The 24991-nt window shown below is 54.0% G+C and overlaps 10 protein-coding genes across 10 annotated transcripts; 6 read left to right on the top strand and 4 right to left on the bottom strand.

Moving 5' to 3' along the window:
* Nucleotides 1–4172: 4172 nt before the first annotated feature.
* LTHEOB_3129 (uncharacterized protein) lies at nucleotides 4173–5240 on the top strand (the record flags this gene model as incomplete). The annotated part of the gene is made up of 3 exons (XM_035512018.1): nucleotides 4173–4473; nucleotides 4540–4740; nucleotides 4951–5240. 3 exons carry the CDS (start codon nucleotides 4173–4175, stop codon nucleotides 5238–5240), a joined length of 792 nt encoding a protein of 263 aa, XP_035363022.1.
* Nucleotides 5241–5712: 472 nt separating this feature from the next.
* Nucleotides 5713–6278, top strand: LTHEOB_3128 (uncharacterized protein; the record flags this gene model as incomplete). The annotated part of the gene is made up of 2 exons (XM_035512017.1): nucleotides 5713–6028; nucleotides 6085–6278. 2 exons carry the CDS (start codon nucleotides 5713–5715, stop codon nucleotides 6276–6278), a joined length of 510 nt encoding a protein of 169 aa, XP_035363021.1.
* A 330-nt stretch (nucleotides 6279–6608) lies between these two features.
* LTHEOB_3127 (uncharacterized protein) lies at nucleotides 6609–7103 on the top strand (the record flags this gene model as incomplete). Its single annotated transcript, XM_035512016.1, has 2 exons — nucleotides 6609–6849; nucleotides 6904–7103. The coding sequence occupies 2 exons, from the start codon at nucleotides 6609–6611 to the stop codon at nucleotides 7101–7103; spliced, it is 441 nt and encodes a 146-aa protein (XP_035363020.1).
* A 981-nt stretch (nucleotides 7104–8084) lies between these two features.
* Nucleotides 8085–9968, bottom strand: LTHEOB_3126 (Precorrin 3B synthase CobZ; the record flags this gene model as incomplete). The annotated part of the gene is made up of 2 exons (XM_035512015.1): nucleotides 8085–9676; nucleotides 9851–9968. 2 exons carry the CDS (start codon nucleotides 9966–9968, stop codon nucleotides 8085–8087), a joined length of 1710 nt encoding a protein of 569 aa, XP_035363019.1.
* Nucleotides 9969–13204: 3236 nt separating this feature from the next.
* LTHEOB_3125 (ABC transporter cdr4) lies at nucleotides 13205–14132 on the top strand (the record flags this gene model as incomplete). Its single annotated transcript, XM_035512014.1, has 3 exons — nucleotides 13205–13539; nucleotides 13810–13884; nucleotides 13943–14132. The coding sequence occupies 3 exons, from the start codon at nucleotides 13205–13207 to the stop codon at nucleotides 14130–14132; spliced, it is 600 nt and encodes a 199-aa protein (XP_035363018.1).
* Nucleotides 14133–16713: 2581 nt separating this feature from the next.
* On the bottom strand, nucleotides 16714–19629 carry LTHEOB_3124 (ATPAse family AAA domain-containing protein 2; the record flags this gene model as incomplete). Its single annotated transcript, XM_035512013.1, has 1 exon — nucleotides 16714–19629. The coding sequence occupies one exon, from the start codon at nucleotides 19627–19629 to the stop codon at nucleotides 16714–16716; it is 2916 nt and encodes a 971-aa protein (XP_035363017.1).
* Nucleotides 19630–20814: 1185 nt separating this feature from the next.
* Nucleotides 20815–21638, top strand: LTHEOB_3123 (N-(5-amino-5-carboxypentanoyl)-L-cysteinyl-D-valine synthase; the record flags this gene model as incomplete). The annotated part of the gene is made up of 2 exons (XM_035512012.1): nucleotides 20815–21390; nucleotides 21477–21638. 2 exons carry the CDS (start codon nucleotides 20815–20817, stop codon nucleotides 21636–21638), a joined length of 738 nt encoding a protein of 245 aa, XP_035363016.1.
* Nucleotides 21639–21889: 251 nt separating this feature from the next.
* On the bottom strand, nucleotides 21890–22908 carry LTHEOB_3122 (uncharacterized protein; the record flags this gene model as incomplete). Its single annotated transcript, XM_035512011.1, has 5 exons — nucleotides 21890–22228; nucleotides 22282–22511; nucleotides 22558–22650; nucleotides 22705–22792; nucleotides 22843–22908. The coding sequence occupies 5 exons, from the start codon at nucleotides 22906–22908 to the stop codon at nucleotides 21890–21892; spliced, it is 816 nt and encodes a 271-aa protein (XP_035363015.1).
* Nucleotides 22909–23121: 213 nt separating this feature from the next.
* LTHEOB_3121 (Glutaredoxin domain-containing protein) lies at nucleotides 23122–23514 on the bottom strand (the record flags this gene model as incomplete). The annotated part of the gene is made up of 2 exons (XM_035512010.1): nucleotides 23122–23253; nucleotides 23314–23514. 2 exons carry the CDS (start codon nucleotides 23512–23514, stop codon nucleotides 23122–23124), a joined length of 333 nt encoding a protein of 110 aa, XP_035363014.1.
* A 331-nt stretch (nucleotides 23515–23845) lies between these two features.
* Nucleotides 23846–24982, top strand: LTHEOB_3120 (Cord and Cs domain protein; the record flags this gene model as incomplete). Its single annotated transcript, XM_035512009.1, has 3 exons — nucleotides 23846–23951; nucleotides 24058–24601; nucleotides 24667–24982. 3 exons carry the CDS (start codon nucleotides 23846–23848, stop codon nucleotides 24980–24982), a joined length of 966 nt encoding a protein of 321 aa, XP_035363013.1.
* Between the last annotated feature and the right edge of the window lie 9 nt (nucleotides 24983–24991).

Below are 24991 nucleotides of genomic sequence, written 5' to 3'. Positions count from 1 at the left end.
ACTTTGCATTAGTATTGTCTGCGTCCACGGCCTTGAAGGTAACCAAACAAGAACATGGACAACCAATGCTGACAAGCTGTGGCCTGGGTGGTCGCTAGGAAAGCAGCTTCCAAAGTGCCGTATGCTTGAATATGGCTACAGCATCAGACATGAGACCTTACTGGATACTTCCCTGGACCGGACAATTGATGAGCTCGCCTCCAAATTATTGGAAAACGTGGCGAGAGACCGGAAAAAGAGTACGCCGGATTGGAAACCCGTAAGTGCCATTCCGCGTATTCAAAGGGCTGAAAATCTAATTACCAAAAAGAGTCGACCGATAGTCCTTGTGGGCCATGGTCTCGGTGGCCTCATTTGCCAACACGTAAGTTCACGAGTATGATACGGTCGTAAGGAATAACAAATAACAGAAATTAGGCTACCACATTAATCAACGGACCAGAGAATCTGAAAAAAACGGCTCAACTGGTTCATGGAGTCGTGCTCTTGGCTACACCGCATTCTCGCGCCGGCTTGACACAATGGGCGGCAATAGCGGCCAGATCCATGGACCTTACTAATAAGGAGGCCGCAAACATGAGGGCCATGTTTGAGAAAGGCGTGGATCATATCGTGGAACGGCAGCGTTTGTTTCGTGAAATGGTTGAAGCGGCGGATCTCGCTTCGACGACATCGGAAAGGGGTCGAATCAAAGTTGTCAGCTGTTTTGAATCAAGAGACCCTGGGAAGCAGGTAAAAGCGGTAGCGGATGACAAGGTTAGCCCAACTTCTTTCACAAATAATAAAGAAACGAGCTGACCTTTCCGCAGCGAATTTCACCAGAATTTGCGATCACACCATACTCGAAACCCATTCAAGCTCACGGGATTAGTGATGAACGTCAAGGTTTAGCGAATTTTGAAGCAGAAGATGGAAGATCTGGCTTCGACGTGCTCGCAAAAGAGCTGTCCGTGTGGTCACAGCAAATGCAGAGCAGCACTAACAAGCTGCCCAAGAAGCTCTATGGGGAACGTATCAAAACCCATAGCGAAATCGTCCGCGCACCAAGATAAGCACTGATCCTTAACACATATGCTGCTCCTACAGAACACGTTGGAACTTGTCTGGCGCTGCTCCAATTTGGATTTGTTGAAGAGTGCAAACGAATGGATTGAGCGCTACTGTTCTTGAGTGAGCAGCAAAACTACTTGTAAATACACCAATAGAACTTATGGCGTCAGTTGATACTCTTCTTCTATTCTTCCCAACACTGATTCCCTATGACCAACTTCAACCCATTCATAAACCAGAGTTCTCAGACGCACGCTTAACTCGTCCCTTTTTCTTCAGGGCAGGAGTCAATGTCGGTATTGGTAGGCGAACAAAAGGATCTAAAGCCTTGACAAGATAGTGGCTATGACGCTTACGGGGCAGACAAGCGCTTCGCCGCATACCCGTTCAAGATTCGGGCCGCCGAGTGTTCAAGGACTAGAGGGTGGCGACATCGTTTCGCAGTCTTGGCGGTGGGTTGGAAAGCAGTGGAGAACGCCACGGCGGCATTCGTTCCGCGTTAAGGCCGGATACTGCCTCTTCCTATCTTCAATGAAGACAAAATCCGGCTGGCTACCGGTGATCGATGAGAAGGGTGGTTGTGGAGTGGATATGGCGTACAAGAAAGAGACGCCGTGGGTGGAGGATTGCCTGCTAAATGTATCAATTTGATCCATGAAAATGTCCGTCGACTCATTTTCCCCGTCAAAGGAAAACACTCGAGAAGAGTAGCCATCCCACTGGATCTTGTATCTCCCAAACATGTGTGAGGAAAATCCACCCCCGATTTCCTCTATTCCTGACACGGAATTCGCCAGCCCAAACCTGCCAAAGAAGGTCAGAACGAGATATCATAGAAGCTGACGTGATCACTGCCTGCAAGACAGCCGTCATACTAATGCGTCAAATTACCTAGACAGTTAGCCTGCCGAATCCATACTGTACATGAGAGAGACAAAAAACGATCAAACGCCTGCTTGAATAGTATGTGCCAGAAACGCCGTTCTCAATGCCACGCTCAGCATGCTTTGCTCCAAAAAGTCTGAAACGCCTGGTCCGTACGGTTAAGAGTCGTTGGTAACATGGTTTTTTTTTTTCTCGATGTAGTGAGGAGGTTTCGCTTTTCTGCGTCGACGGACAAGTACATAAGCTCAGAAGGTGTGAGCTCAGCAAGCTCAGAGTTAATACAGGGTTCGAACGGTAACCTTCGAGCAGCCAACGGCCAGGCCGGTAATGGTCCTTGGATGGAAGCGGGTGATATCCTGGACACTGGCCCAAGCCGGGAGAGATGGCAACGCGATGGATGGATCCAGGAAAAAACCATCCCAAAAGGTCGTGTGACGGATTCCTTCCGGTCCGGTCCATTGGTATGGCTGCTGGTGATCCCGCCATGGCCCAATGACTCGCATGCCGAAAGCTTGTTGGGAAAAGGCTGCAGGAGATTAAACCCTCATTCTTTTGACGGAACCTTCTCGTTGTTGATGAGGTCCTCTGCGGCAGCCGTTGGAGTCGCCCCGGCCACCGCAACATCTCCAAAAGAAGCCTTCAGGATGCTCGGGATAGTTTGATCTCATGTTCTCTTCACTATCGAGCGGGCCGAATGTTCTGTCGCACCAGTCTGTCCAAACCTCGTGGTTGAAGTCGACAGCAAGCGGACCTGGTGGCAAAGAATGATATCAGCTGATCCATCATGAAACGACTAGTTCTATGAAACAACAAGACAAGAGTACGTGAGCCAAAACGCACCATCATGCCAAACGCATTCGCTAGGGCTATCAGAGGCGGTTTCGAATTTCCTGTTACACCGGGTGCATTCGACGAACTGGACGCTTGGGCGTTTGCGGCTTGGCGCGACACCATTTGCGCCTCCAAGCATTGCCGTCATGGGAAGAACAGAAGGAAAAGAAGTAGCAGACGATGCATGGAAGATGGGTTCCTCGCTGCTGCTGCGCGAATCGACCATGAGTTCGTGGCCGACGAGCTCGCGGACGATGGCCGACTTTTCGCAGATGGCCTTGAGGGTCATTCTCAGGCGCTCATGGCTTGCGTAATCAATGGCTTCGTGCAGGGCCCTGGAAGTCATTGTTCCTTTTGGGGAGGCTTGCAGGAGATAGAAAATCCGGGGTTCGGTTCGTGTTGGTGGTGCCGTAGGGCTGGGCTGTTAGACGGGTCGTGATGGCGATCGCTGGGCCGAAGAATGCTGGGGCTGGGGTAGAAAAGGCGGTTGTGATCGCAGACAATGGGGTTGGATCGGTGCGCGCGTGATTTTGTTTTTCTGAAACCCCTGACCCCCCTGGAATGATGCAGCAAGCCGGGTCTGGCCTCACGACAGTCTGCACGTTGCTGGCGCCTTCGTTGGCAGGGATGCGCTGGATTGACGAAAGCGCAAGACGCGGGAGGCTTTGGGACAATGATACGTTTCACGTGCGGCCGTAACAAAGGCGCGCAAATCAGAGAGCCGGCTGAGGGCATTCAAGCTGAGTCCGGGCCGGGATCGCAGGGCAACACGTGTTCGGCTATCGGGCTGCTCCGATCGGACCCCCACCCCTACTCTCCTCGTCTCTTTCTACCCCTCGACATCGAATGATACTTAAATGCTCCTGCACCGGGCAGAGCTTGACGTGTCCCGAGTTGCAGCACGGCCCAGCGATGTCCCAAAGCAAAAGTACGCCTTTGAGCGCCTTGGCAGTAACGCCAATCGATGCCGGTGGCGGATTATCGCATCCTTCCTGTCTGGGCCTTGAGATACCGAAATTGTCTTCATGAAGTTGATGCAAATAGTGACTCCTCTATGAGTTGCAGTGGTCGAAGATGTCGTACGTCCGTATTGGGCCAGAGATTTGGCAAACGATGAGAGTTTAGACGAGAACACCATGAAAGGAAAGAGTGGCGGTCGTCCCTTAGTCGCACCCGTGACAAGACGGAACCACCTGAAGACTGAAACTCATCTCCACAGCTCATCCGGAGCTCCACCCACTCCATACAAGTGGTGAGACTTTGGAGCATATCTTTCCGTCTGCGAACACCGCCCGTTGACCCGGCAACGTCCGTCTCAGACCCATCTGAAGAACACCACCCGCTTATCGTCAGACTTGAACCACTCATCCTTCTCCATTCATCTCAAATCAAGTCTTATACCAGCAATGTCGTCGCCTTCATCGCAACAGACTCTCGTCGACGCTATCCACGCCGCCTCGCCGGAGCTGCTGCGCGAAATCCTGCTACGCATTGCTTTCGTCGACCGGCCGTGCCGCGAAGCCGTCGAGCAAGAGTTCCTGGTGCAGACGGTGCAGTCGTCGTTCTCGAGGCTGAGCTGGGATGGTTCAGCGCCGAGCCAGACGCGTAGCTCGTCAACCAAGCGGCGGCGGTACGAATGCTGCGCCAGGTGCGAGAGGGAATACGACGTCACCAAGAACGATGGCGAGGCGTGCCGGTGGCATCCGGGTGAGTTTCTTCGTATTTCCGTCTAGTCGTCATTTGGACTGGAACTGATGAGCGTGCTTTGCGCAGGGGACTTGGTGGTGAACTGGAACACAGGATTTTGGAAGTATCATAGGGAAGAGCGAGACGGAGCGATTGATTCGGCAGAGTCGCGCCAGAGGTTCCCGGAGAGGTTCCTGTGGAGTTGTTGCGGGATGCAGGGAGACGTCAAAGATGCAGGATGCCAGACGGGCCACCATGCAGAACAGGGGTATTCGGATAAGAGAGTGTGTCAGTCCGGCGAAGGTGATTCGATGGAGATGTAGAAAAGCAGCCATCTTGCAGTTACTGTATTGGGAAATTTGCAAACACCGAGCGGGAAGCGACGATGAGGTCATCGGCCCGAGAACGCGTGACGCGCCGACGCGAACCACTAAGGACTTTTTCTCGCGACACGTCGAACCTTCGTACGGACGTATCGCTAAATTCTTTGCAATACAGCAGGCGTCATGGCACCCCGGCATGAGCCACCGCAGCTTGAGCCGATTACGACCGCAATTCTGTCTGCGACCCATGAGCGGCTTCAGGACACCTTGATCGACTTGGTTACGAAAGACAAGCACACGCGGGAGCTCTTCGAAAAAGCGCTTTTAGTGCCCGAGGCTGCCCCCACTGCTGGCGGGAATGACTGCCTTCCTCTCCCGGAGGTGAACGTTGATGCTCCTGCTAACACCAAGCGGAAGAGATATGAGATGTGCGAGCAGTGTCACAAGGAATTCGACACGACTTAAAATTTCGAGTGACGCTTGCGTCTGGCACAGCGGTAGGTGACCCACAGCCAGCCGAGAGCCCGGAAACTGACGGCGATCGTTTTACCTTAGGTGACCTGGAGGTGGATGTCTATGGGGACTTTTGGGCCGATCATGACGAAGATTGCCATGGAGAAATTGACACCGAAGAGATGAGAAAACAATTCCCTGACGGCTTCATATGGGAGGGCTGTTGCGAGAAGAGGGGCTCCGCCAAAGGTTGCGAGGTCAGCGAGCACGTCGCCGCCCCCTTCACCGCAAAGAAGCGCCGCAGCTGAGCTCAAATTTGATTTCTGTTCTTACGATGCACGTACTTGGTTTGATGAAAAGTCCTGTCGTGCTCGTCGGCCCGACAACAAGCGAGACAAGTGCACCAAAAGAACAAGGCTCTGCAACACCCTCATCCGACTTCGCAATTCACATCCCTTTCTTCTCCTCACTCTCACTGTTCAACATGTCTAGCACTGATGCCATGCGAGAAGCCGTTCTTGCCGCCAACCTGGAGCGGCTGCAATTTATTCTGTTGAATTGCCTTGAAAGCGAGTACGGCAGGGATCTTGTCGAGGACGAACTTGAGGAAGAGCTTCGCCTCGAGGAAGAACTTCGCCTCGCCGAAGAAGCCGCCATTGAGAAAACAGACAGCCCCCAGCAACCAACCTTTGATATTTCAGCAAAATCAGCAAAGCGGAAGCGGTTCGAACGCTGCGAGCAATGCGAACGAGAGTTTGACGTTACCGCTAATGGGCACAACCATTGCGTTTGGCACTCCGGTATTGATCCGCAACCACGATGATATTCGTAAGAATCCTCTGCTAATTTTATACAGGATACTTGATCGTCAACCCGTCAAAGTCCTACGACTGGATTTACAAGCAGCAAAACTTCGACGCCCAGGAGCACCGCGAAAAAGACCCTGAGTCGTACCTCTGGAGCTGCTGCTTGGAGCCTAGTGATACCGAAGGCTGCATGGACGGCTATCACAAGGCTTGCACATCATCTCAGAAGAAATCCCGCTCCTGATACTGTCGCACCTACCCTGGCGGCTACAGCAACCTCTTCCGGCGGAACTCTAGCGCGAAGTTGCTTTTTTATTGACAGCCGCGATCGCGACCTGTCACATCCCCTAGCCAAGCCCGACCCCCCTTGTTGTCAAATTTCCCAACCTTCGCGCCGGTATTCCGCTGCAAGAGTGGCCTGTATATCGAATGATGTACGGGAAGAGCTTTCTCCAAATGCCATTCAACCACGGCATTCGTCGCAGCGCCAACGTAAGCGACATGGGTGCCAGCGAATTTTAAAGGATGCGGCCCGCGGCAAACCATCTTCTCTCTTCAGCACATCAAAATCACCATGTCATCATCACCAATCGTCCACGCCATCAACTCCGCGGACAACGAACGCCTCCGCAAGACCCTGATGGCCATCATCGCCGATCCACGCGGCAAGGAACTCGTGGAAAGCGAGCTTCTGGTTCCGTCCAACAACACTGAAGAACGTCCGAAAAAGCGCAACAGATATGAGATCTGTGCCCAGTGTGGCGAAGAATTCGAATACGCAAAGACCAAGGAGTATGAATGTGTCTGGCACAGCGGTAGTTGCTTGGATTTTCCTCTGTGCCAGACCTCAATGTTAATGCATCGGTTAGGTAAATGCGAGGTTGACTGGGACTCTGGCGAATGGGACGATACCAATGAGGATGTCTCTGGTCCGATCGACACGGAAGAGAACCGAGAGGAATATCCTGACGGCTTTTATTGGACTTGTTGTAAAGGAGCCGCGGATGCTCAGGGCTGTGAGAAGGGATTTCACAAGGAGTGCGTCATAGCGAAAAGAGCGTGTGCCTGATCAGCTTCAAAAAATCTCTCGTAATGCAGCCCATTGCGCCTGTCCGAAAATAGAGCTTTATGTACTCAGCAATATCTGTTAGAGAGGAACCATTAAAAATTTGACGCAGAGATAATTGCTTTACACTTCGAAGGATATGTAAAGGGGTCTTCGTCGTCCTTTTCCAGCTACATGAAACATTTGGTTGGCTCGAGCGTCCGATTCCGGCAGCAGGCGGCAACCAGGCAACAACAACACAAACACTTTATGTTGACGACAACTCGTTTTTTTTTTTCACTTTTCTTTCACCACCTTTGAAGTCTCTTTGTTTTCTTCCTCCTCCTCCTTTACTTTCATATTCGCGCGAAGTCATGCCAGACGCTCTCACACAAGCAATTTTCCAAGCTGAGCCAGAGCGGCTCCAGCGCACGCTGCTGAAGGTGATGATGGATCTCAAAGGCCGACAACTCGTTGCTGACGAACTTCTCATGGAAATAACAAGTCCTAACGCCTCTTCTACGTCAAACACAACTCCATCAAGGAAAACCCGCCATCCCAGATACGTTGCCTGCCACAATTGTAAATGCGAGATCGATCTTAGGAACTCGGACCGCACTGGCTGCAGGTGGCACACCGGTACGTACGCCGATATCAACCTTTGTCCGAAGATGCACATGCTAATTCATGGTCGTTTTCAGGTTGTCTGAAACTGTGGCATAGAGATTCAGTCTGGTCCGGGTATCGAAGCATCATGCTGCCTAGTGCGAAAGACGCAGCGGAATGGAATATGCCGGGATTCCGATGGTCCTGTTGTGGAGGAGAGGCTGGTCACGTCGGATGTCGAAGTGGGGATCATGTGGTTGATCGTGTCAAGAGGACTGAATTCGGCGAAGGACGCTCCCTGCTTTTGCGAGGAGGTGAGATGACTTGGGAGAATTGGGATGCTAGGAAGTAAGAACTACGGTATATCTTCGTATGATATGTACTGACGATCTACCTCAATCACAGGTGCGCATTGCCCTTCTTTTCTTGTGCTCTCCTCGCTGCATCCTTTCCAGCTCTCCTTCCCCAGACGGTCCCTGCAGTCAACCCGCTACCACCGGGGTAGTTACCGTAGTAAAGACCCCCCAACATCTCACCAACAGCATACAAGCCATCTATCGGCTTCCTCGTAGCTTTCGACAGAACAGCCGCCGTCTCCGGCTCGACCGCCAACCCCCCAAAAGTAAACGTAATCCCACATCCAACCTTAACCGCGAGGAACGGCGGCTCCACAATCGGCAGCGCCCAATTCGACTTCGGCGGCTCCAGCATCCCGGGCTCCGTCGCAACGCCATCCTTAACCGCCGGATTGAACACCCTCTCAGGCTCCCTCTCCCTCTGCCTCCTCACCGCCTCATTGAACCTCCTCACCGTCTCCACCAACCCCTCCGGCCTCCGCAACCCCCTCTCCGCACACCTCGCCGCCAACTCCTCCACACTCCCCGCCTCAATCCTCTCCACCACCTCCCCCCTATACTCCTCCCCCCTCAACATCCCCGCCCCGACCCGATCCCAAACCTGAAACGCCACGCCCCCCCTCTGCCCCAACACCGCCTTCCCAAACCGCGCATACGTATAATTCCGAAAATCCACCCCCTCGTCCACAAACCTCTCCCCATCAACATTCACCATTATCCCGAGCGGATACCCGCTCTTCGTAAACTCGTTCGTCAGCCCCCTATCCCCGCCGTCGCGCGGGGCATTCGCGTCCCAGGCTACGGCATGGCACCCGGCCCAGTCGCCTGCGGCTGCCGCGCCGACGGAGGGGTTGAGGGCGGCGCAGAGCGCGTCGCCCGTGTTGAACGGCGTCCCGCGCACCAGCGCGTGCGTACCCCAGGAGGGGCCGAGGTGCTGTGTGCGCAGCGCGGCGCTCGCTTCGAAGCCGCCGGCTGCGAGGACGACGCCGCCGGTTGCGTGGACGGGGGTTTCTTTCCCGTCGGTGGGGTTGCGGAGGACGGCGCCGACGACGACGACTTTGCCCGGGTCGTCGTTGGGTGAGGTGGTGGAGGTGGGAGCAGGAGCAGTAAGCAGGCGGACCAGTGGCGTCGACCACGCGATGCGGATGTTCTGATGTGCGGCTGCGGCGGAGAGCAGGTCGGCGACGAGGCCTTTGCCGCCGTCTTGCGTGGCGAGGGCGAGGTTGCCCCAGAAGCGCCAGCGGCGAGCTGGCGGCGGCGGTGGCTGCGACCTCGCTGTCGGGGAGGGAGGGGAGGGGGAGGACGACGAGGGGGCTAGGGTTGGGACGTCCTCTTGGTACGCTTGCCGGTGGAAGGAGAGCTGGAAGCGGACGCCGAGGGACTTGAGCCATTGCACTGCGGGAAGAGAGTCCTGGACTAGGATTGATCCGAGTTCGGGGGAGCTGCGGCCGTCCGTGACGCGGTGCAGGTCGGCGGCGAAGGCGGAGACGGGGTAGGGGTCGATGGAGATGTTGGTGAGGGAGGCGTCGGGTGGTGCGTTGTTGACAAGTGGGAGGAGCGTGGGGAGGCCGGCGTGCGTGGTGCGGTAGGCGCCAGCTGTGAAGTAGGTGTTGCCGCCGGCCCAGTCGGGGGGACCTGTGTGAGGGGGTTGGTTTTAGTTGGTTGTTGGAGGTGTTGGTGGGAGTAAAGAGGCCGGTTTACTTAGTATTGTGACAGAGTCGGGGTGTTAAGATTTTGTATACATGGATGATTCTACCCATCTTCTATTACAATGCTAAGGAAATCGACATCTCGTAGGTAGATGCGTACATTTATCCACGAGAAGCACAGATTCGGCACCATTCTGGGCGGCCGAGATGGCAGCACTGAGACCGGCGTTGCCGCTGCCGATGACGAGGACGGTGCAGCGATCTGGTAACGACATCATATTCGCCAGGAAGTTGGCTCTGCAAGAGAGAGGAGAAAGGTTTCTCGGAACGATATGTGTTTTTGTACTCATTTCGGGCGGCTAAAGGTGCAATGCGGAGTAGCTAAGTGGGACTGTCGATCGGTTGTCGTTCGGGCTGCCGAAACGGCTATGAGGAAACCCCGCATGTTGTGCGTCAGCGACGTGGATAGTGTGAACAAAGAGCGAAATGCTTGTGCAACACAACTGGGTTGAGCGTATCAACAAATGTTTTAGGTGGAAAGCGTCAATTAGCAAAGTAAAACCTATGTATAGGTTGGTTGATGTGAATTCCTCGACCGAACTCCGCTCTCAAAAATAACCCAATAGCGTACTATGATCCAATAATTGGACCATTTCAAGGAAAAGACGCGACCGCATCTGCGATGGCAGTTTGTTATAGAAATTCAGCGTAAATAGGCCTCGCAGAGACCACCTAGATGTTAGCACTTCATCCTCGCGTGCCGCTCACTTCACTGCTAATATCACACCTTCACAGCTGGTACATCCTCGTAATGAAGCAGGCCCCTGTACCATATCGTTAGTTTTTTATCCTCCAAAGAGTCCCGAGTTTTGATTTACCGAAGGACTGAATCCACAACGGCGCTCAGCAGCAAAGACACAACAACACACCATGGCATTACCTGGCGACCCATCTGCTCGAGGCTCATATTCAATGTAGCCCCAACACAAATTGCAGATAGGATGCCCGCTGCTAGAATAACAGCCTGATATTCGCTGTTCCTGTGCTTGTGGAACCATAGGACCACGGCGACTGTCCAGATCCCGCAAGAGCAGTAGAACTGCAATGGAGACGGTCCCCAGGCAGCAACTGCATCGAAAACGTTCCCTGCGCCCCCATCTTTCGGCGTCGTCTCTTGTAGACGGTATCTACTGATACCATAGCTTGACGCAATGAGTGCCGATGTGAGGGCGAAGTTCTGTCCAAGTGAACCCAAGCAGGACCGCGCCGGTATGCGTTGATGGGGTGGACCGTTTGGCCATAGCTGGGTCTGCCTACGAATTATCAGTCTTATCCTTCCCGCATCTCATGCAGAGAACAACTTACACGATGAATGATCGAGGCCCTTTGTGTTGCCCTGGATGGTGATCCTTTTGGATCGTTAATGGCTGTTGCGTCTCATCCCACTGCGGATCCCCGCGGAAAACTGGTAGGACCTTGGATTGTGGCATCAACTTGCGCATGAATTTCCAGGGGCTGTGAATGCACCGCTCGCCGCCGATTGTTGCTTGGCTCTTGACATGTGTGGTCGGCAGTGCCGGGTCGAAAGAATTGCGGTACAAAATGAGCATGTCAGCGTACATGCGGTCCGCGTGGAATCTCTGAAATCCCTAAAAGTTAGCATCGGTAGAGATGACAATGAGGATAAAGGAAAGAGAATTTCTACCATTCCGCCTTTGTGCTTTGATGGTGCAAGCTGCTCTCCATCTGGTATGTTCTTCGGCTTTGCATCGTACGTAGCGTCGCGGATATGACCTAAACCCAGTTAGTTCGTGATTCACTCCGGAGGATTCAACCCTACCCATAGCCATTCCATGTGAAGTAGCGCTTCTTTGAATTCCGATGTGGCTCGCTATGCCGCAGTAAATAATGGCATTTTCTTCTTCGCTGTACTGCTGAGGATTTATGCCACGGATGACAGCGAACCCAGTCCCGCTGTGAACGGTTTTGCTTATGACGCGGAGACGATCAGCAAGCTCAGTAGGTAGGACGAAGGTACATGGATCCAGAGAAAACACTGGAAGTTGCAGGCCTGGTTATATTTTAGAATATCGATTATTGTTCAAAATGTAGCCGGGCCTTACTTTTGAAGCCCTCCATAGCATTCTCGATCGCCACAATATCCTCGGCACTGAACTGGATTAAGTATTGCTCAGGCTTGATATCTGCGCGCGTCCAGCAAAAGTCTGCGTCAAGATGCGAAGGAAAGCCCTGAAGACGACCCCTTTCCGGCTTCGCAGCTTCCGTGCTCGAGAAAATCTTGCTAGCCAAAACTTCATGACTGAAGCTCTGGGGGGAAAGGATCTCGGAAACGTTCATATCGAGGTTTTTCGGGCGGATGAGTGCGCAGCGGTGGAAATCGTAGATGCCGTCTGTGGTGTGTTTACCCGGTTTGTCGTGAGAGGGTCTCGTGAGGCTCTATTCCCATTCTCTAAAACGGCAGGCTGTCAGCAATATGGACTTTGTTGTGATAATTCTGAGGTACACTTGCTTGCTCATTGTTGCAATCGAACGTGAACTTTGTCGAGGTTGTCGGGAGTGAGGGACAGGTTCACTGCCCCGCCTGACAGCCTCCATGAGGCTGAACCTTCAGAGCTAGGCTGAAGGTTTGACCACGTCATCTCACAATCTTGGCTTGCATTTAAATTTTGTTACACAGCGTTAACAGCAGGCGAATAAGCTACCAGCCTTCGCTTCCTGATCCCTGCAGCTTAACGCAACCCTTTGATGCCGAGCAATTGTATGCACAGTCTGGTATAGCCACGTCAGCATACGAGAAAGGCTGTGAGGCTCTGAGGCCAAAAGATAACGCGGCATAGCCACGAGATCGACCCCTCCCTCGGCATCAATCCTGTTAGGCTGGCCACAAGGCTGGCTTGCAATGAATGCTAGCGCTTGGATGCCCCTCTGCAAAACATGCTCAGCGCCATTCTCCTCCACTTGGCCAGGCTATACCTACTATTCATTCAACTCGATCTGTTCTCAAGCTTCTCGTTTTCCAGAGAGGTAGGCAACGATGGGGCAGAGAGATTCTATTCTCGGATGTCTCAAGCATAACTTCTGCCCAGGAAGTGAGGATGATGCTCCTGCATCTACACCTTCAAGAATTGGGGCTATCACCTCTTCCCTTCTCAATTCCCTTCACGAGTATGTGCAAACACCATACATCATCCGCAGACCATCCGCCGGGGAACACAAAATATTCATTACTGGGATCATGGAGGTGGGGCTCTCTGAAGTTGCAAAGGACGCATCTGAGTCTGCACTTTCAAAAGGATGGAGCTCCAAGCCTGTCATACCGGGAGACCAAAGACAAACGAGCGACGACCCCTATTCCCAGACTCCGCCGCCAACCAGAGAACTAAGTACGTATATCTAACTGTGATGGAAATGACAGCTAACTATGTTTATGGACCGCACCGAAACGGACGCCTTTACAACCGCAGGTACTGGGCCGCCGCCTGCTTGTTCGCCAATGTCGCAAGGCGGCAAAGCTGTCTCCACTACCGTCCCTACCATGCCTCTTGACGTCGGAGCTGCATCAGTGGAGGTTCTGGTCCACGACCACCACACCCTCTCCAGCTCATTGGACACTATCCCCCTAATTGGAGACTCGGATTGCCATTACTGGCGCGAGATAAGTGACGAGTTTGTGAACTTTTCTCGGGCGCCTGGCAGGAGCGATAATCTCAGCAAAGATCCCGGGCTCTCCGATATCCCAGGACAGGCAAGAGATACGATGGACAAGAACAGATTTTACGAAGAATGCTTCCGTAAAATTCTTTATGGATTCGCTCTCCTCAGTCTAGCGTCAGCGTTACCTGTGGTTGAAGCCTATCCCGGCGAAATTCTGATTGAGGATGCACAGAGAGGCTGCACAAATATGTTCTGGACCGTTGCCACTCCCTTTTTGTTCGCCTATGGGAATAGACGAACCGTATCTGGAGCATCGATGGCAACCTCATGCTTTGTATGGATGACAACTAAAGCAGACCCCGCAGTACCAGCCACAGCAGCTTGGAGGTATTTTGATTTGCCATTGATCTGAGGAAATCATATGCTGATTGTTGTGTCAATTAGCATTTTCGCTGTCTGGATGTTCTCTGCGACAGTCTTCATCTCAGATGTTGCTGTCGGCACTGACCATGGAAAATTGTACGTAATGAGACTTCCTGCTTGAAACGTATCACTCAGCTAACTATGATCCCTCTAGGTACATGGTTCTTGTCCTTGCCCTCACCGCGTATCTGATGACACTATCGCCTGTCGTCCAGATGCTGAAGAATGAAGATGCAGTCACTTTGGTGGCTGCTTGTGCCTCGCTTGCAGCATTCTTGGTGTCTCTGGCTTTCAAGCGTCAGCGCAACAGACAACAGCTTCAAGGGCCCGAGGCCACTGTCTAACGCACTGAGTGGCTTTCCCGTTCTCCACCCGACATTCGCAGTTGGGCCTTTCGCTGATTAGCCTAATATGGAGAACGAAATGATGTTGAGATTCCCCGCCTCCGTGTGTGGAGTATTCTTGGAGGGTTTACGTTTTTCTTTTGACTGATTCTCACGCACCCGGAGGGCATCCACATGGCGTTTTTCTTTTTACCGATTCTCACAAACCTGGAGGGAATTGTCATAAGCATGCGTCCACAAACATGGTTTATTGACTGACCATGCCTGAATGATCGCTAAGCGCGTTCATTCCAGTGCCTCTTTCGCCCTCGGAAGGGCCCGCACTAATAGCGTGGCGCAGTGGGTTAGGCTAAGTCCTGACAGGGATCCTCGCGGTGGTTTCTTTTAACAATTCTCACTTCTCCTAGAGGACATCCCTACGGCGTTTTCAATTAGCATGGATGATTTTACGCGAACAACGGGCTTGAAGCCGCAACATTCAATTAGCGTGATAATTTTACACGAACAACGGGCACGAAGCCATAACATTCAATTAGCTTTCGTTGAACAGTGAAAATAAATTGGATTGAACACTACTAATTCTCATAATACAACAGTAAAACCCACCGTTTATATACACTAACTGCTTGGCTTGATTTCATGAAGTATAATGAGTGAGCGACGTTATTGTGGTGAGATAAACGAGGCATAATCCTTGGTGTTGAGAAAAGGCATAACACGCGGCAAATATATGGCAATGTAATGATAAGGTCTGACAGGTTTCATGTATTTCATTCCACTACATGAGTATAGGCGCTTCTGATATCCAGTAGTATCTAAACTTCTTTACTGAATACGGCGTGTGGTTGAGGAACACCCCCGATCACGGTTAGTTCAGCATCCTAAGGCGTTAATTGTCATTTCTTCCATGTCCTTGCCATTACATGCCTGCATGTGAAGTTGTCAATACGAAGCTTTATCCGCGAAAATCCGATCCCTTGATTCGAACAGCATTCTCAGTCATGCGTGGCCCCACGGAAACACGAGCCCTTATGAAGAAAAGATACGGAGAGCTCTGTAAGACAGGCACAGCAGTAAAAAAAAAGAAATCACAGGGAAGCTATCATCACATAGATTGCAGCTTCCCAGAAGGTCACAAACACTACAGGCGATGGGTGAAGCATATCAACGGAAGAGGTGGTGATCATCTACGACTATGCGCAGCGTGCGCTTACACTTTATGGAGCAATCACGGATTCCAATTGCAATCCCCCATATTTATTAGCAAACAATCCCTTGGCAATAGGTCTTATGGTACAACGGCGCTGGAGCGCTTGTAAAGAAAATTTGTAATGAGTTGCCACTTATCATATCTCCGACGTTGTGGACGCTGAGGCGGGTTCTTACGCCTGGAAGCCGGAGGCGATCGAAAAACATCACAATGAGTTTGGAGCAACAAACTTCTCCAATAGTTTGACCGCCTGAACATGCCAAACGAACGCGAGATTACTCTAGTCACGCAATTAAGCAAGGCGGTGAACCTGCTCTATATATGTAAGGGCCTCCCGGACAAATGTGACACGATCGAGCGCTTCACGGAGCTTCTCAACTCAAACCAACGCTTCAGGAAGTCACTAGTCTGGCCATACATGGATTTAAGCTTGAGAAATCCTCTCGGATCTGCTCATGGTCCACTCAAGACCTTCGGAGGATGCTCTTCGCCTGAGTTCCATGCTCTGATGGAAGCATCCTGGGAGGAACTTACCAGTGCCACTAACGCCTTTCGCATATGCAACGAGCTGGTGCATTTAGCCGAGAAACTCGCGACCCGTGTATCAGAAATCTGCGCTCGTAATCGCTGCTTAAGCGTGAGCGACCTCTACAGACTCATCGAAGCGGGACTAGTTCGGCCGAGGGGACTGGACGAGTACCTTGCCAAATGGATGAACGGAAGGACTTCGCTTGTAGTAACCCTTGGACGGGCCGTTGGGGTAGCTGTGGTAGCTAAGGACCTGGACGAGGGCTGGTCGGTCTTTGAAAGAAGAGTCGGACGCTCAATCCGTGTAGCTGAGTACATTCAAAGCAGTCACGCAGAACGCCGCAACGAGCAAACGAACGAAGTCGGGCGGCATTTTGCAGGGATGCTCGAACATGACTGGAAAGTGGCGACAAAAAAGTGGGCAGATATTCAAGCAGGCGCAATTTTTGTAAGTGTTCTGAGCATTGACAAAGTTTATTCTGCTGGTGCTGACGCTTTCGATCCCAAGTGCGTACCTGATTCGCCGCAGCAATGCCAATGGGATTTCCAGGTCAACATGATCGCTGATCATAGTCAAGCTTTACTCAAGCAGCTTAATGTAGCGGCGGATCGCTTTCTCAACGCTGACGGACGCCTCGGCGAAGGACACAGGATCAAACTATTCCGGGAGCTTCTTGAACTGGATTTACGCTTCCAAAGGTCAATCGGTTGGGAAGGGCCCGATTCATGATTGGAACAATCTCAGTGGACAGGGGCAAGAGTCAACGTGTAGTTATCGTAGTTTAAGGCATCAAACATTCACTTAGCAACAGTAACCCAACACCCCCTCCTAAAGCCCCCTCCCTACCGATACGCTATCGCCGTAAAATTATCAATCAGATTCCTCTCCACCTCCGCACTGGACCACTCCTCCGCCCCGGAATCCCCCCTCGTCTCGCTCCAACCCTCCTCTTCCCCTTCCTCCCCCACGCTACTCGACCACCTCTTATGCTTCGCCTGCCTCCCCGAAGACAACGCATACCTACTACTACCTCCCACACCCCCGCCCCCACCACCACTCCTCGTCGACACCGTCGTCCCCGTCGCCCTCGACGACTCCGACGCCCGCCGACTGTGACTGTGGCTGTGACTCACGTGCATCTGCGACGACATCCGCCGCTGATGCCCCTCAACCAACTGCGGCAGTGGCAACGGCGGCAGCGGCGCCTCGCTCCCCCTTGGCATTTTAGGCAACGGGGGCAAGCCGGACGGGTACGCGGCGCGCGAAGGCGGCCGTTGTCCTCCCGCAATCGTATTCGCGCGGACGAGCCGCCGGCGCTGCTCGACACTGACGCTGGCGCTGCGCTGTTTCTCGACCGCGCGGAGGGTGACGGATTGCTGGCGCGTTACCGTCTGCGGAGGAGGGGGAGGAGGGGGAGGGAGGTCTCGCTCGCGCTCTCGCTGGTGGCTGCTACTGCTGCGGCTGCCACCGCCGCCGCCAGTCTGCCCACCACCGGCAGCAGCAGAACGCTCAAACTCATCCCAAGCCCCCGCCACAATCTCAAAATGCCTCCTCCTCAGCGTCGCCGTCGAAAGGGCCGACGACCCCCCCGCCCGACTCCTCCGCTCCTTATGCTCCCTGATACTCCCACTCGCACTATACAGCGCCTCGTCCTCGGCCAACGCGACGGCGTTCTGGAACGCGTTGTGGATCTGCCTGCCCGTCCACCTGCTGCTGGCGTAAGGGTCCCGATACCGCTCGGCAGCGTAGGCGAGGATCTCGTCGGCCTTGATGCGCGTTGACGGGTAGAGTTGTTTCGTCTGCCAGATGCCGACGTCCCAGACGTCGAGGGTGGCGCGCTCGTTTAGGGGCGGGTAGGAGAGGGAGAGGCGGAGGCGGGTGTGGAGGGAGGGGTTGATGGTGGGGTTGAGGTGGGAGGGGGAGGTGGTGTGCAGGAAGAGGAGGCCGGGGTAGTTGTCCAGGGCGTGGAGGAAGGTGGTGGTGGTCAGGGTGGTTGAGGGGGTGGAGGGGGTGGAGGAGTGCAGGAGGACGAGGGGCTCGGCGTCTTCGAGGAGGAGGACGGCGTCCCATGCCGCTGCCAGGGAAAAGATTTCCTCGATCCGCGCGGTGACGTCTTCGGGGCTGCCGGCGAGGATCGTGCTGCAGGAGAGGGGGAAGAAGGGCTTCGAGAAGTGGCTGGCGACGCATTCGGCCGTCAGCGTCTTCCCGACGCCCGGCACGCCGTGGAGCAGGATCGTCAGGCCGGGCTGCTTGCTGCTACTGCTGCCGAGGTATTGGTGGTTCATCGTGCCTGGTGGTAGTGGTGGTGAGTGCTGCTCGGCCTTCATGCACTGTCGCTGCCGGAAATGGTGGCGCAGCAGCGGTTCCAGCTTCGATCTGTGGCCGGACGGCAGGACGAGCTGCTTGAAGCCTTCGCCGCCCGGTCTGGTGCGCACTTCGTGTAGGTCGTCGATGTCGAACGCGGCCCACTTCCTGGTGCGGAGGACGAAGCCGTAGACGCGGTAAGGGAGCAGCATCAGCTCGTCTTCGCTGAGTGATCCGGCTCCTCCCATGTATCCACCGCCGCCGCTCATTTCTCGCGGCTGCAGGAAGGCGTCCGGCATCCTTTTCTCTCGACACAGCTCCCAGACGTCGTTTTCTTCGTCGTCGATGTCGGCGCCCACGCCGATTATGGCGGGAGCCCAGTGCGGGTGCCGCGAGATTGCTTGCTGGAAGTCGATCATGACCTGAGCATCGACTTGCTCGCGGGGGCTGATGGCTGTGCCGCGACAGTGCATGTGCTTGCCTGCTGCAACCTCCATGAATTTTTTACCACGGACCACGAGCGTTTCGCGGACACCGGCTGGATCGACGTTCATGCAGTAAGGGTGGACAGGCAAGGTCGTCACCCTCCGAGCTCCACTGTACTTCTTGATTTTGAATAGCGTATGGACCGGGCCGATGAACTGCCCATCGTAGTCCAGGTGGACGCATCTGATTTGAAGCGCTCCGTGGCTTGTCCCGTTCCCTGGAAGCAAAGACACGTCTATCACTTTGGATGCTTGTTTTCTGTCCGAGGTGATGGCCATTTGACACTCTTCGAAAAGAGAGCAAAGCTCATCGAACTCGATGTGAGACTTGTGTGATACCGGCGGTGTGCTAACGCTGCCTTGACGTTTCGGAATAGTAACTGATTGTTGGATAATAGGAGCGTTGTGACGCGCGGACGTATCTTTTCGAGCAGGCATATCGTTGCGGGTGGGAGTTTCGTTGCGAGGAGTGTCGTTACGAGTATGAGTGTCATTGCCGGTAGGACTGTCATTCCGCATAACACTGTCATTACGGATATGAGGCTCTTCTCGAACAGGCTTTTTGTCGCTGACAGGAGTGTCGTTGCGGACAGGAGTATCGTTCCGAATAGGAGTGTCGCTGCGCATAACACTATCGTTACGAATATGGCCGTCTTCTCGACCAGACTTGTGGTTTCCGACAGGGGTATCATTCTGAACAGGAGAATCTTTTCGAATAGGAGAAGCGTCGGGAACGAGAGAAACGCGACGGGCAGGTGACGCAGGCGGAGGAGATGCAGGCGGTGGTGACGCGGGCGGGGGTGACTGTCCGGCTTGCGTTGCCGGATCGAAAGTATTCGATAATGCTTTCTCTCCCTCTGGCGGCGGAGGTAGAGTCTTCTCCTCCTCAGCTTCTGGTAATGTGCCCGGCATCGACGTAGTTGTCAATTCAGTCAGGAGCTTTTCAATGGCTTTCATGCGGTACTCCATTGCCGATGTTCGTCCTGGATACAGTTGTTTTGTTGAAGGCGTTCTTTTTATCTTGGGTTCTGGGGTGGGGTTTTCGGGAGTTGGCGCCGGGAAGACTCCTGAACTCCGCCGCATTTCTCTCTCCGGCGGAGTTTTGATTCCATCTGGATAATCGCTCGAAAAGGAATCTTCCTGTTCTAAAGGACTTTGGTCCAATTCCTTGACTGTCATTTCCATGGCTTTCGCACCATCGCCCCCTGAATAAACTGATGGTAACAGATAAATCTCGTCGGGGTTCGGTGTGGTGTCGGTATTCACCAAGCTCTGGCGGTTCATCATCGTCATGATTGTGTGCTGAAGTATGGAATATGGGTGCTCTGCGGTAGGAAGTTTTCACAAAAAATTGAAAATCAAGAAACAAGTTCAAGTATGGCTGCAAGTGATGTTGGAAAACAATATGCTAGCTGAAGTACCAATATATCCGTCTCCTGGAGGCGAGGGGGGATGTGGAACACTCTTGGTGTTGGTGGTGGAGACTCGCGACGCATGATGATGGAGATCCCCGGATTAGGAATCCCTGTGCCGCAAAACGGTGGGCTCGCTCCCGTTAGCGTTAAGGGTACTGTCACTCAAACAGACGAACGTATGGGAATGCAAGTCGGTCTGTAAAGATTTCGGCACGCTGTAAAGCTGTGTACGCGAGCGTGTGGCCTGATGTGCAACACTACAGGTACCCAGGAGCGACTACCGATGTCGCAACTCGGCAAGACGAAGCGTATCGCTAATTTAGCCTTAAGACTATTCGACAGGGTTATGGAACGCTGAAACCAATCCCGCATTTAGCCTTGTGTTAAGCGCCTTCTAGAAGATGCATAGTACGATCTCGGTTGACTGGAACACGTCGGGTATAGATCTGCGCTGGGGGACCCAGTGTCCGTATATTTCATTGGCTTCAGGGCAATTGTGTTCCGACCATAACAAGCTGAACCGCAGTTGACGACGAGATGTTTGTATCTGCTGGAAATGTGCATGATTGCTTTCATGCATCTGTGTTTAGGGCGACAAGGCTCGTCAAACGGGCGGCCGTGATATGCAGGCTTCCGACAAAGAGATAGAATTTTTCTGCAAACTCTGTATCTTGCTAGCGGTGCTCTTAAGATAGAGTCTCCAGACTCATCGCATCTGCATCACAACCAAAAGCAAAGTATGGCTGAAGATACTCACTCCTGGGGCGCGCCGCCGCCGCCATGGCCTCCAGAGCAAGCGGCGGATGAGCTGAGGGCCCGCTTAGTCAACGCGCTTACATCTTTCCACAAATGTGCCAAGGACATTGAAGAGTGCAAGGCCATATTCGACAAGTTTTCAAAGGCTGTCGACCTACTCGAGCAGCTAACATTGACCGGTGAAGGTGTTGGCGGCGCCGAGCAGTACTGGAACATGGTGTCTGACAAGATCCCGGCCTCGAACGAAGACGCGTTCAAGCTTGAAGCCAGGATCCAGCGAGACATGGAGACTCATATGGTTCCAGAGCTTTCCATCATCCGCCTTCGTCGATGCGCTGCTGTTCTCATTGCCTACGACGCGGGGAAGGCACTGAAGTACGAAACAGAACTGATGGGAAGCCATGTCGTTAAGCACCCATCGTCAATCAAAGGGTTGCCAGCGTCGCCAGAATCACAAGCCCATTTGCAAGAACTGGGAAAGAGGAGCACAGAGAGACTAGTGAGGAAGAGGGACAAATTGAGAGGCCTGATCGCCAGTCTTGAGGAAGGAAATTTTCAAGTAAGACCCTACAATGACAATTTAATATGCCAATACTAACATTTCATCTGAAGAAAATGCCAAGGGGTACTCTGAAACAACCCCAGCTCGGCAGCGCACTAAGAGCCTCGCGTCGGGAGCTCACGGTGCAGATGAGCCGAAGAGCAGATACAGTCAACGGAGCAACCGATGAGCCATACAGAACTGACAGATTCCAAGAGCTTTTGGAGATGGACGCATATAGTCGGGGTAGCTGGATTTCTAAGTAGTCGTTAGGAGGGGCAACCACTTTTATTCAACACTAACGATGGCTACATGAAGTATTCGTCGGTATTTGGGAACAAGAGCAGGTCGAGCATGTGGTCAGTAGATGAACGTACAAGTCAGAGCCTGTTCAGATCTTGAGAAAGCACAAGTGACCAATCCACGCAGTGATTCTCAAAAACAACCCCTTGGAAATTCAGATCTGCGAAGCCCAGGGCCATATTGTGGAGAGGCAACGAGAGTCTATGGTTTCCGATTATCTCCCATAAGGACCTGTCACCTTCGGCGCGGTCACGCCCTCACCCCTCGCCGTGCTCAGAACGCTGTTGAAGTAGTTTGGAATGGCCATCATGTCTGCTGAAATGGAGATCATGTGGAAGCCCTTTTGCGCGTACTCATAGCTCTGCTCGCCGGAAGTGCAGTATATTCCCGTCCGCTTGCCGTTATCAACCGCAGCCTTGTGGATGCGCTCAATGGCAGCCTTGAGATCATCGTGCATGGTGCCATCGAGAATGGGATGGCCAATGTTGTTACCGAGGTCGAAAGGTCCGATGAGCAGAACATCGACGCCCGGGACGGCAGCAATTTCGTTAACCTGAGATGGAGTCAGACATCATTTCTGCAATTTCTTCAATGACCTTTTCGTACGTTTGCTAGTGCCTCCTTGGTCTCGATTTGGGCAATGGTAACTAGGGCTTCATTCGCTTGCAGCAAGTACTCGGCAGTGGTCTGGTTGGAGAATTTGGCCATTGGGAAAGGAGAACCGAAACCACGCGTGCCCTGAGGAGGGAACTTGGCGGCCGATACGAGCTTGCGAGCATCATCTGCGGTGTGCAAAAGGGGGACAATGACGCCGTGGGCACCAGCATCAAGGGCACCTGCAAGCTGGATCAGAAATGTTCACCAGGAGATGAGGAGACTGACGCTTGACCATCCAAGCCTCATTGGCTGGAATGCGGACAAGAGGGCTCACACCGCAGCCTGCAATTGCTGCCACACATTCATGCATCTGGCCATCTGGGATCGAGTCAGATCAAGTGGCCATGGGAGAGGGCGATTGGGATTGCCAACCATCGATATTGCCATGCTCCGTGTCGACGCAGATCCAATCCACGTTGGTGCTGGCAATGGTACGGGAGTGATTCGAGCCCGGCAGCATCTGAAGATTAAGTTACTATCTAGAAGTATAACGGACTAGTAAGCATTTACCTGCCATGCACCAAAGCTGGCGCCGCCCTTCTTGATAGCCTTCTGAAAGCGGTTCGCGGCCTGCATCTCGGGGGATGATTCTTTTCGGGCTCAAATTGTCGAACAGAGAGGGAGAATTTATTGGGGAAAGATGTGGAGGATAGAGATGGCAAAGCAGCATGTAAGTAGTCACCCCGCACCCGCTCGGCAATGAACCCCACGTTGTTCGCTGTAGCATCCTGCCGACGAGCCGGACGAAGGATACGGATCAGGTATTTTCAAACGCCGTTATGCATTGATCTACTGGGTCGGGTCTTTTTCCGCCTCGTCCATAAGTGCCTCGACCTGCTCCTCCTTGAAGCGATGCATCAATTTCCGGGCTGCTAGTGTCGTCTCCTGGCCGTCTTTCGCCGGCTGCTTTTCCACGTGAATCTGCGTCACCATGAGCCATGCCGTTGTCCAATTGGGTAACCCGAGCGCGTTCCGGCTTACCACAGGCGTATCAAACTCGTAGACGTCCTTCCACTTCTGTTGGCCGGGAGCCATGACGTCGATCTCGGTGTACTCGAAGGGGCGCTTATCCCAGACATTCGACAAGACGCCCTTCGCATTGTCGCAAAGCGCACAACCCTGGCGCGTAAAGAGCGTGAGTCGGCAGACGCGCTGCAGCAGCCGCGCCGTTGGAGCGAACATGATGGTAAGAGGACGGAGATGCAGCGGGGTTAACGCACAGGCCGAAAGAACCAGCTCCAGCCTCATGCGTCAAGCTTCAAACGCCGATTGGAACGCCGCCCGGGCGGTGAGAGCTGAACCACCAGCCCTACCACCATCGCGTTCTCGAACTTTCTCACGTCACTGCCTTGAACCCTTGCTCGCGAGCCCCCCGGGCTCCGCTGAATTCCCTTCTCTACAACCCTAACCTCCCACAACATCCACCATCTTTATTTCCCGCCTGTCTCGCCAATCGCCCTAGATCCGCTTCCTAAACCACCTTCAAGTCACGACCCGCAATCCTCCGCCAACAATGGCCAAGAAGTGCGTCCACAAGGGCTGCGGCAAGGTCTACGAAGACGAGGCCGAGCCCTGCGTCTACCACCCCGGCCCTCCCGTCTTCCACGAGGGGCAGAAAGGTCGGTAATATTTCTCTCTCCCAGACAGCTCCTCTTTCAACCATTCTCCACCTTCTACATTTCCCCCCACCTCAGCGCCTAAACTTACCGTCCCATCCCGCCCCAGGCTGGAAATGCTGCAAACCCCGCGTCCTCACCTTCGACGAATTCCTCGCCATCCCGCCCTGCACCACGGGCACCCACTCCGAAGTCGACGACACCCCCGCCGAAGAACCCAAGCCTCACGCTGAAGCCCCCGAACCGACGCCCGCCCACGCCTCCACCGTCGGGCTCACAGACCACACGCCGCCGGCCTCGCGCCTGCCCACGCAAGCCGCGCCGACGCCGACGCGCTCGCCCGCACCGCCGGCCGAGGACGAGGAGGACGACCCGAGCCTGCCGATCCCGGACGGCGCGACCTGCAAGCGCAAGGCCTGCAATGCCACGTACGACGCCGCCAAGGGCCGCGGCGAGGGCGTCGAGGAGAGCTGTGTTCACCACCCGGGCGCGCCCATCTTCCACGAGGGCAGCAAGGGCTACAGCTGCTGCAAGCGGCGCGTGCTCGAGTTCGACGAGTTCATGAAGATCGAGGGCTGCGTGACCAAGGACCGACATCTCTTCGTGGGCAAGAAGAAGGACGAGAACGCCGAAGATATCGTCGAGAGCGTGCGGTAAGCTTCATCCTCCCCCCCTCCCTCCCTCCTGCCCCTCCCCCGCAAACTGACCAAGCCCCCAGCTCCGACTTCTATCAAACCCCCACCACGGTCATCGCCTCCCTCTTCCTCAAGAAAATCGACAAGGAAACCAGCACCGTCGCCCTGCGCGCCGACGGCGTCGCCCTCGACCTGCGCACCGCCGACCGCAAGCGCCACGCCGCAGACCTGCGCTTCTTCGGCCCCATCGACCCCGCAGCCTCCTCGTACAAGATCATGGGCACCAAGCTCGAGCTCGAGCTGCACAAGGCTGACGGCCAGAGCTGGCCCGTCTTGCGCGTCGACGATCCGCGTACCGGCGAGATTATTCAGACGGGGAGGGCGGGGAGGGTGGCGTAGATGATTGAA

The sequence above is a fragment of the Lasiodiplodia theobromae genome (genome assembly GCF_012971845.1).
Source record: "Lasiodiplodia theobromae strain AM2As chromosome Unknown scaffold_8, whole genome shotgun sequence".
NCBI lineage: Eukaryota > Fungi > Ascomycota > Dothideomycetes > Botryosphaeriales > Botryosphaeriaceae > Lasiodiplodia > Lasiodiplodia theobromae.
The sequence above is the reverse complement of the archived record's forward strand: the minus strand, read 5'-3'. Positions and strand labels throughout refer to the sequence as shown.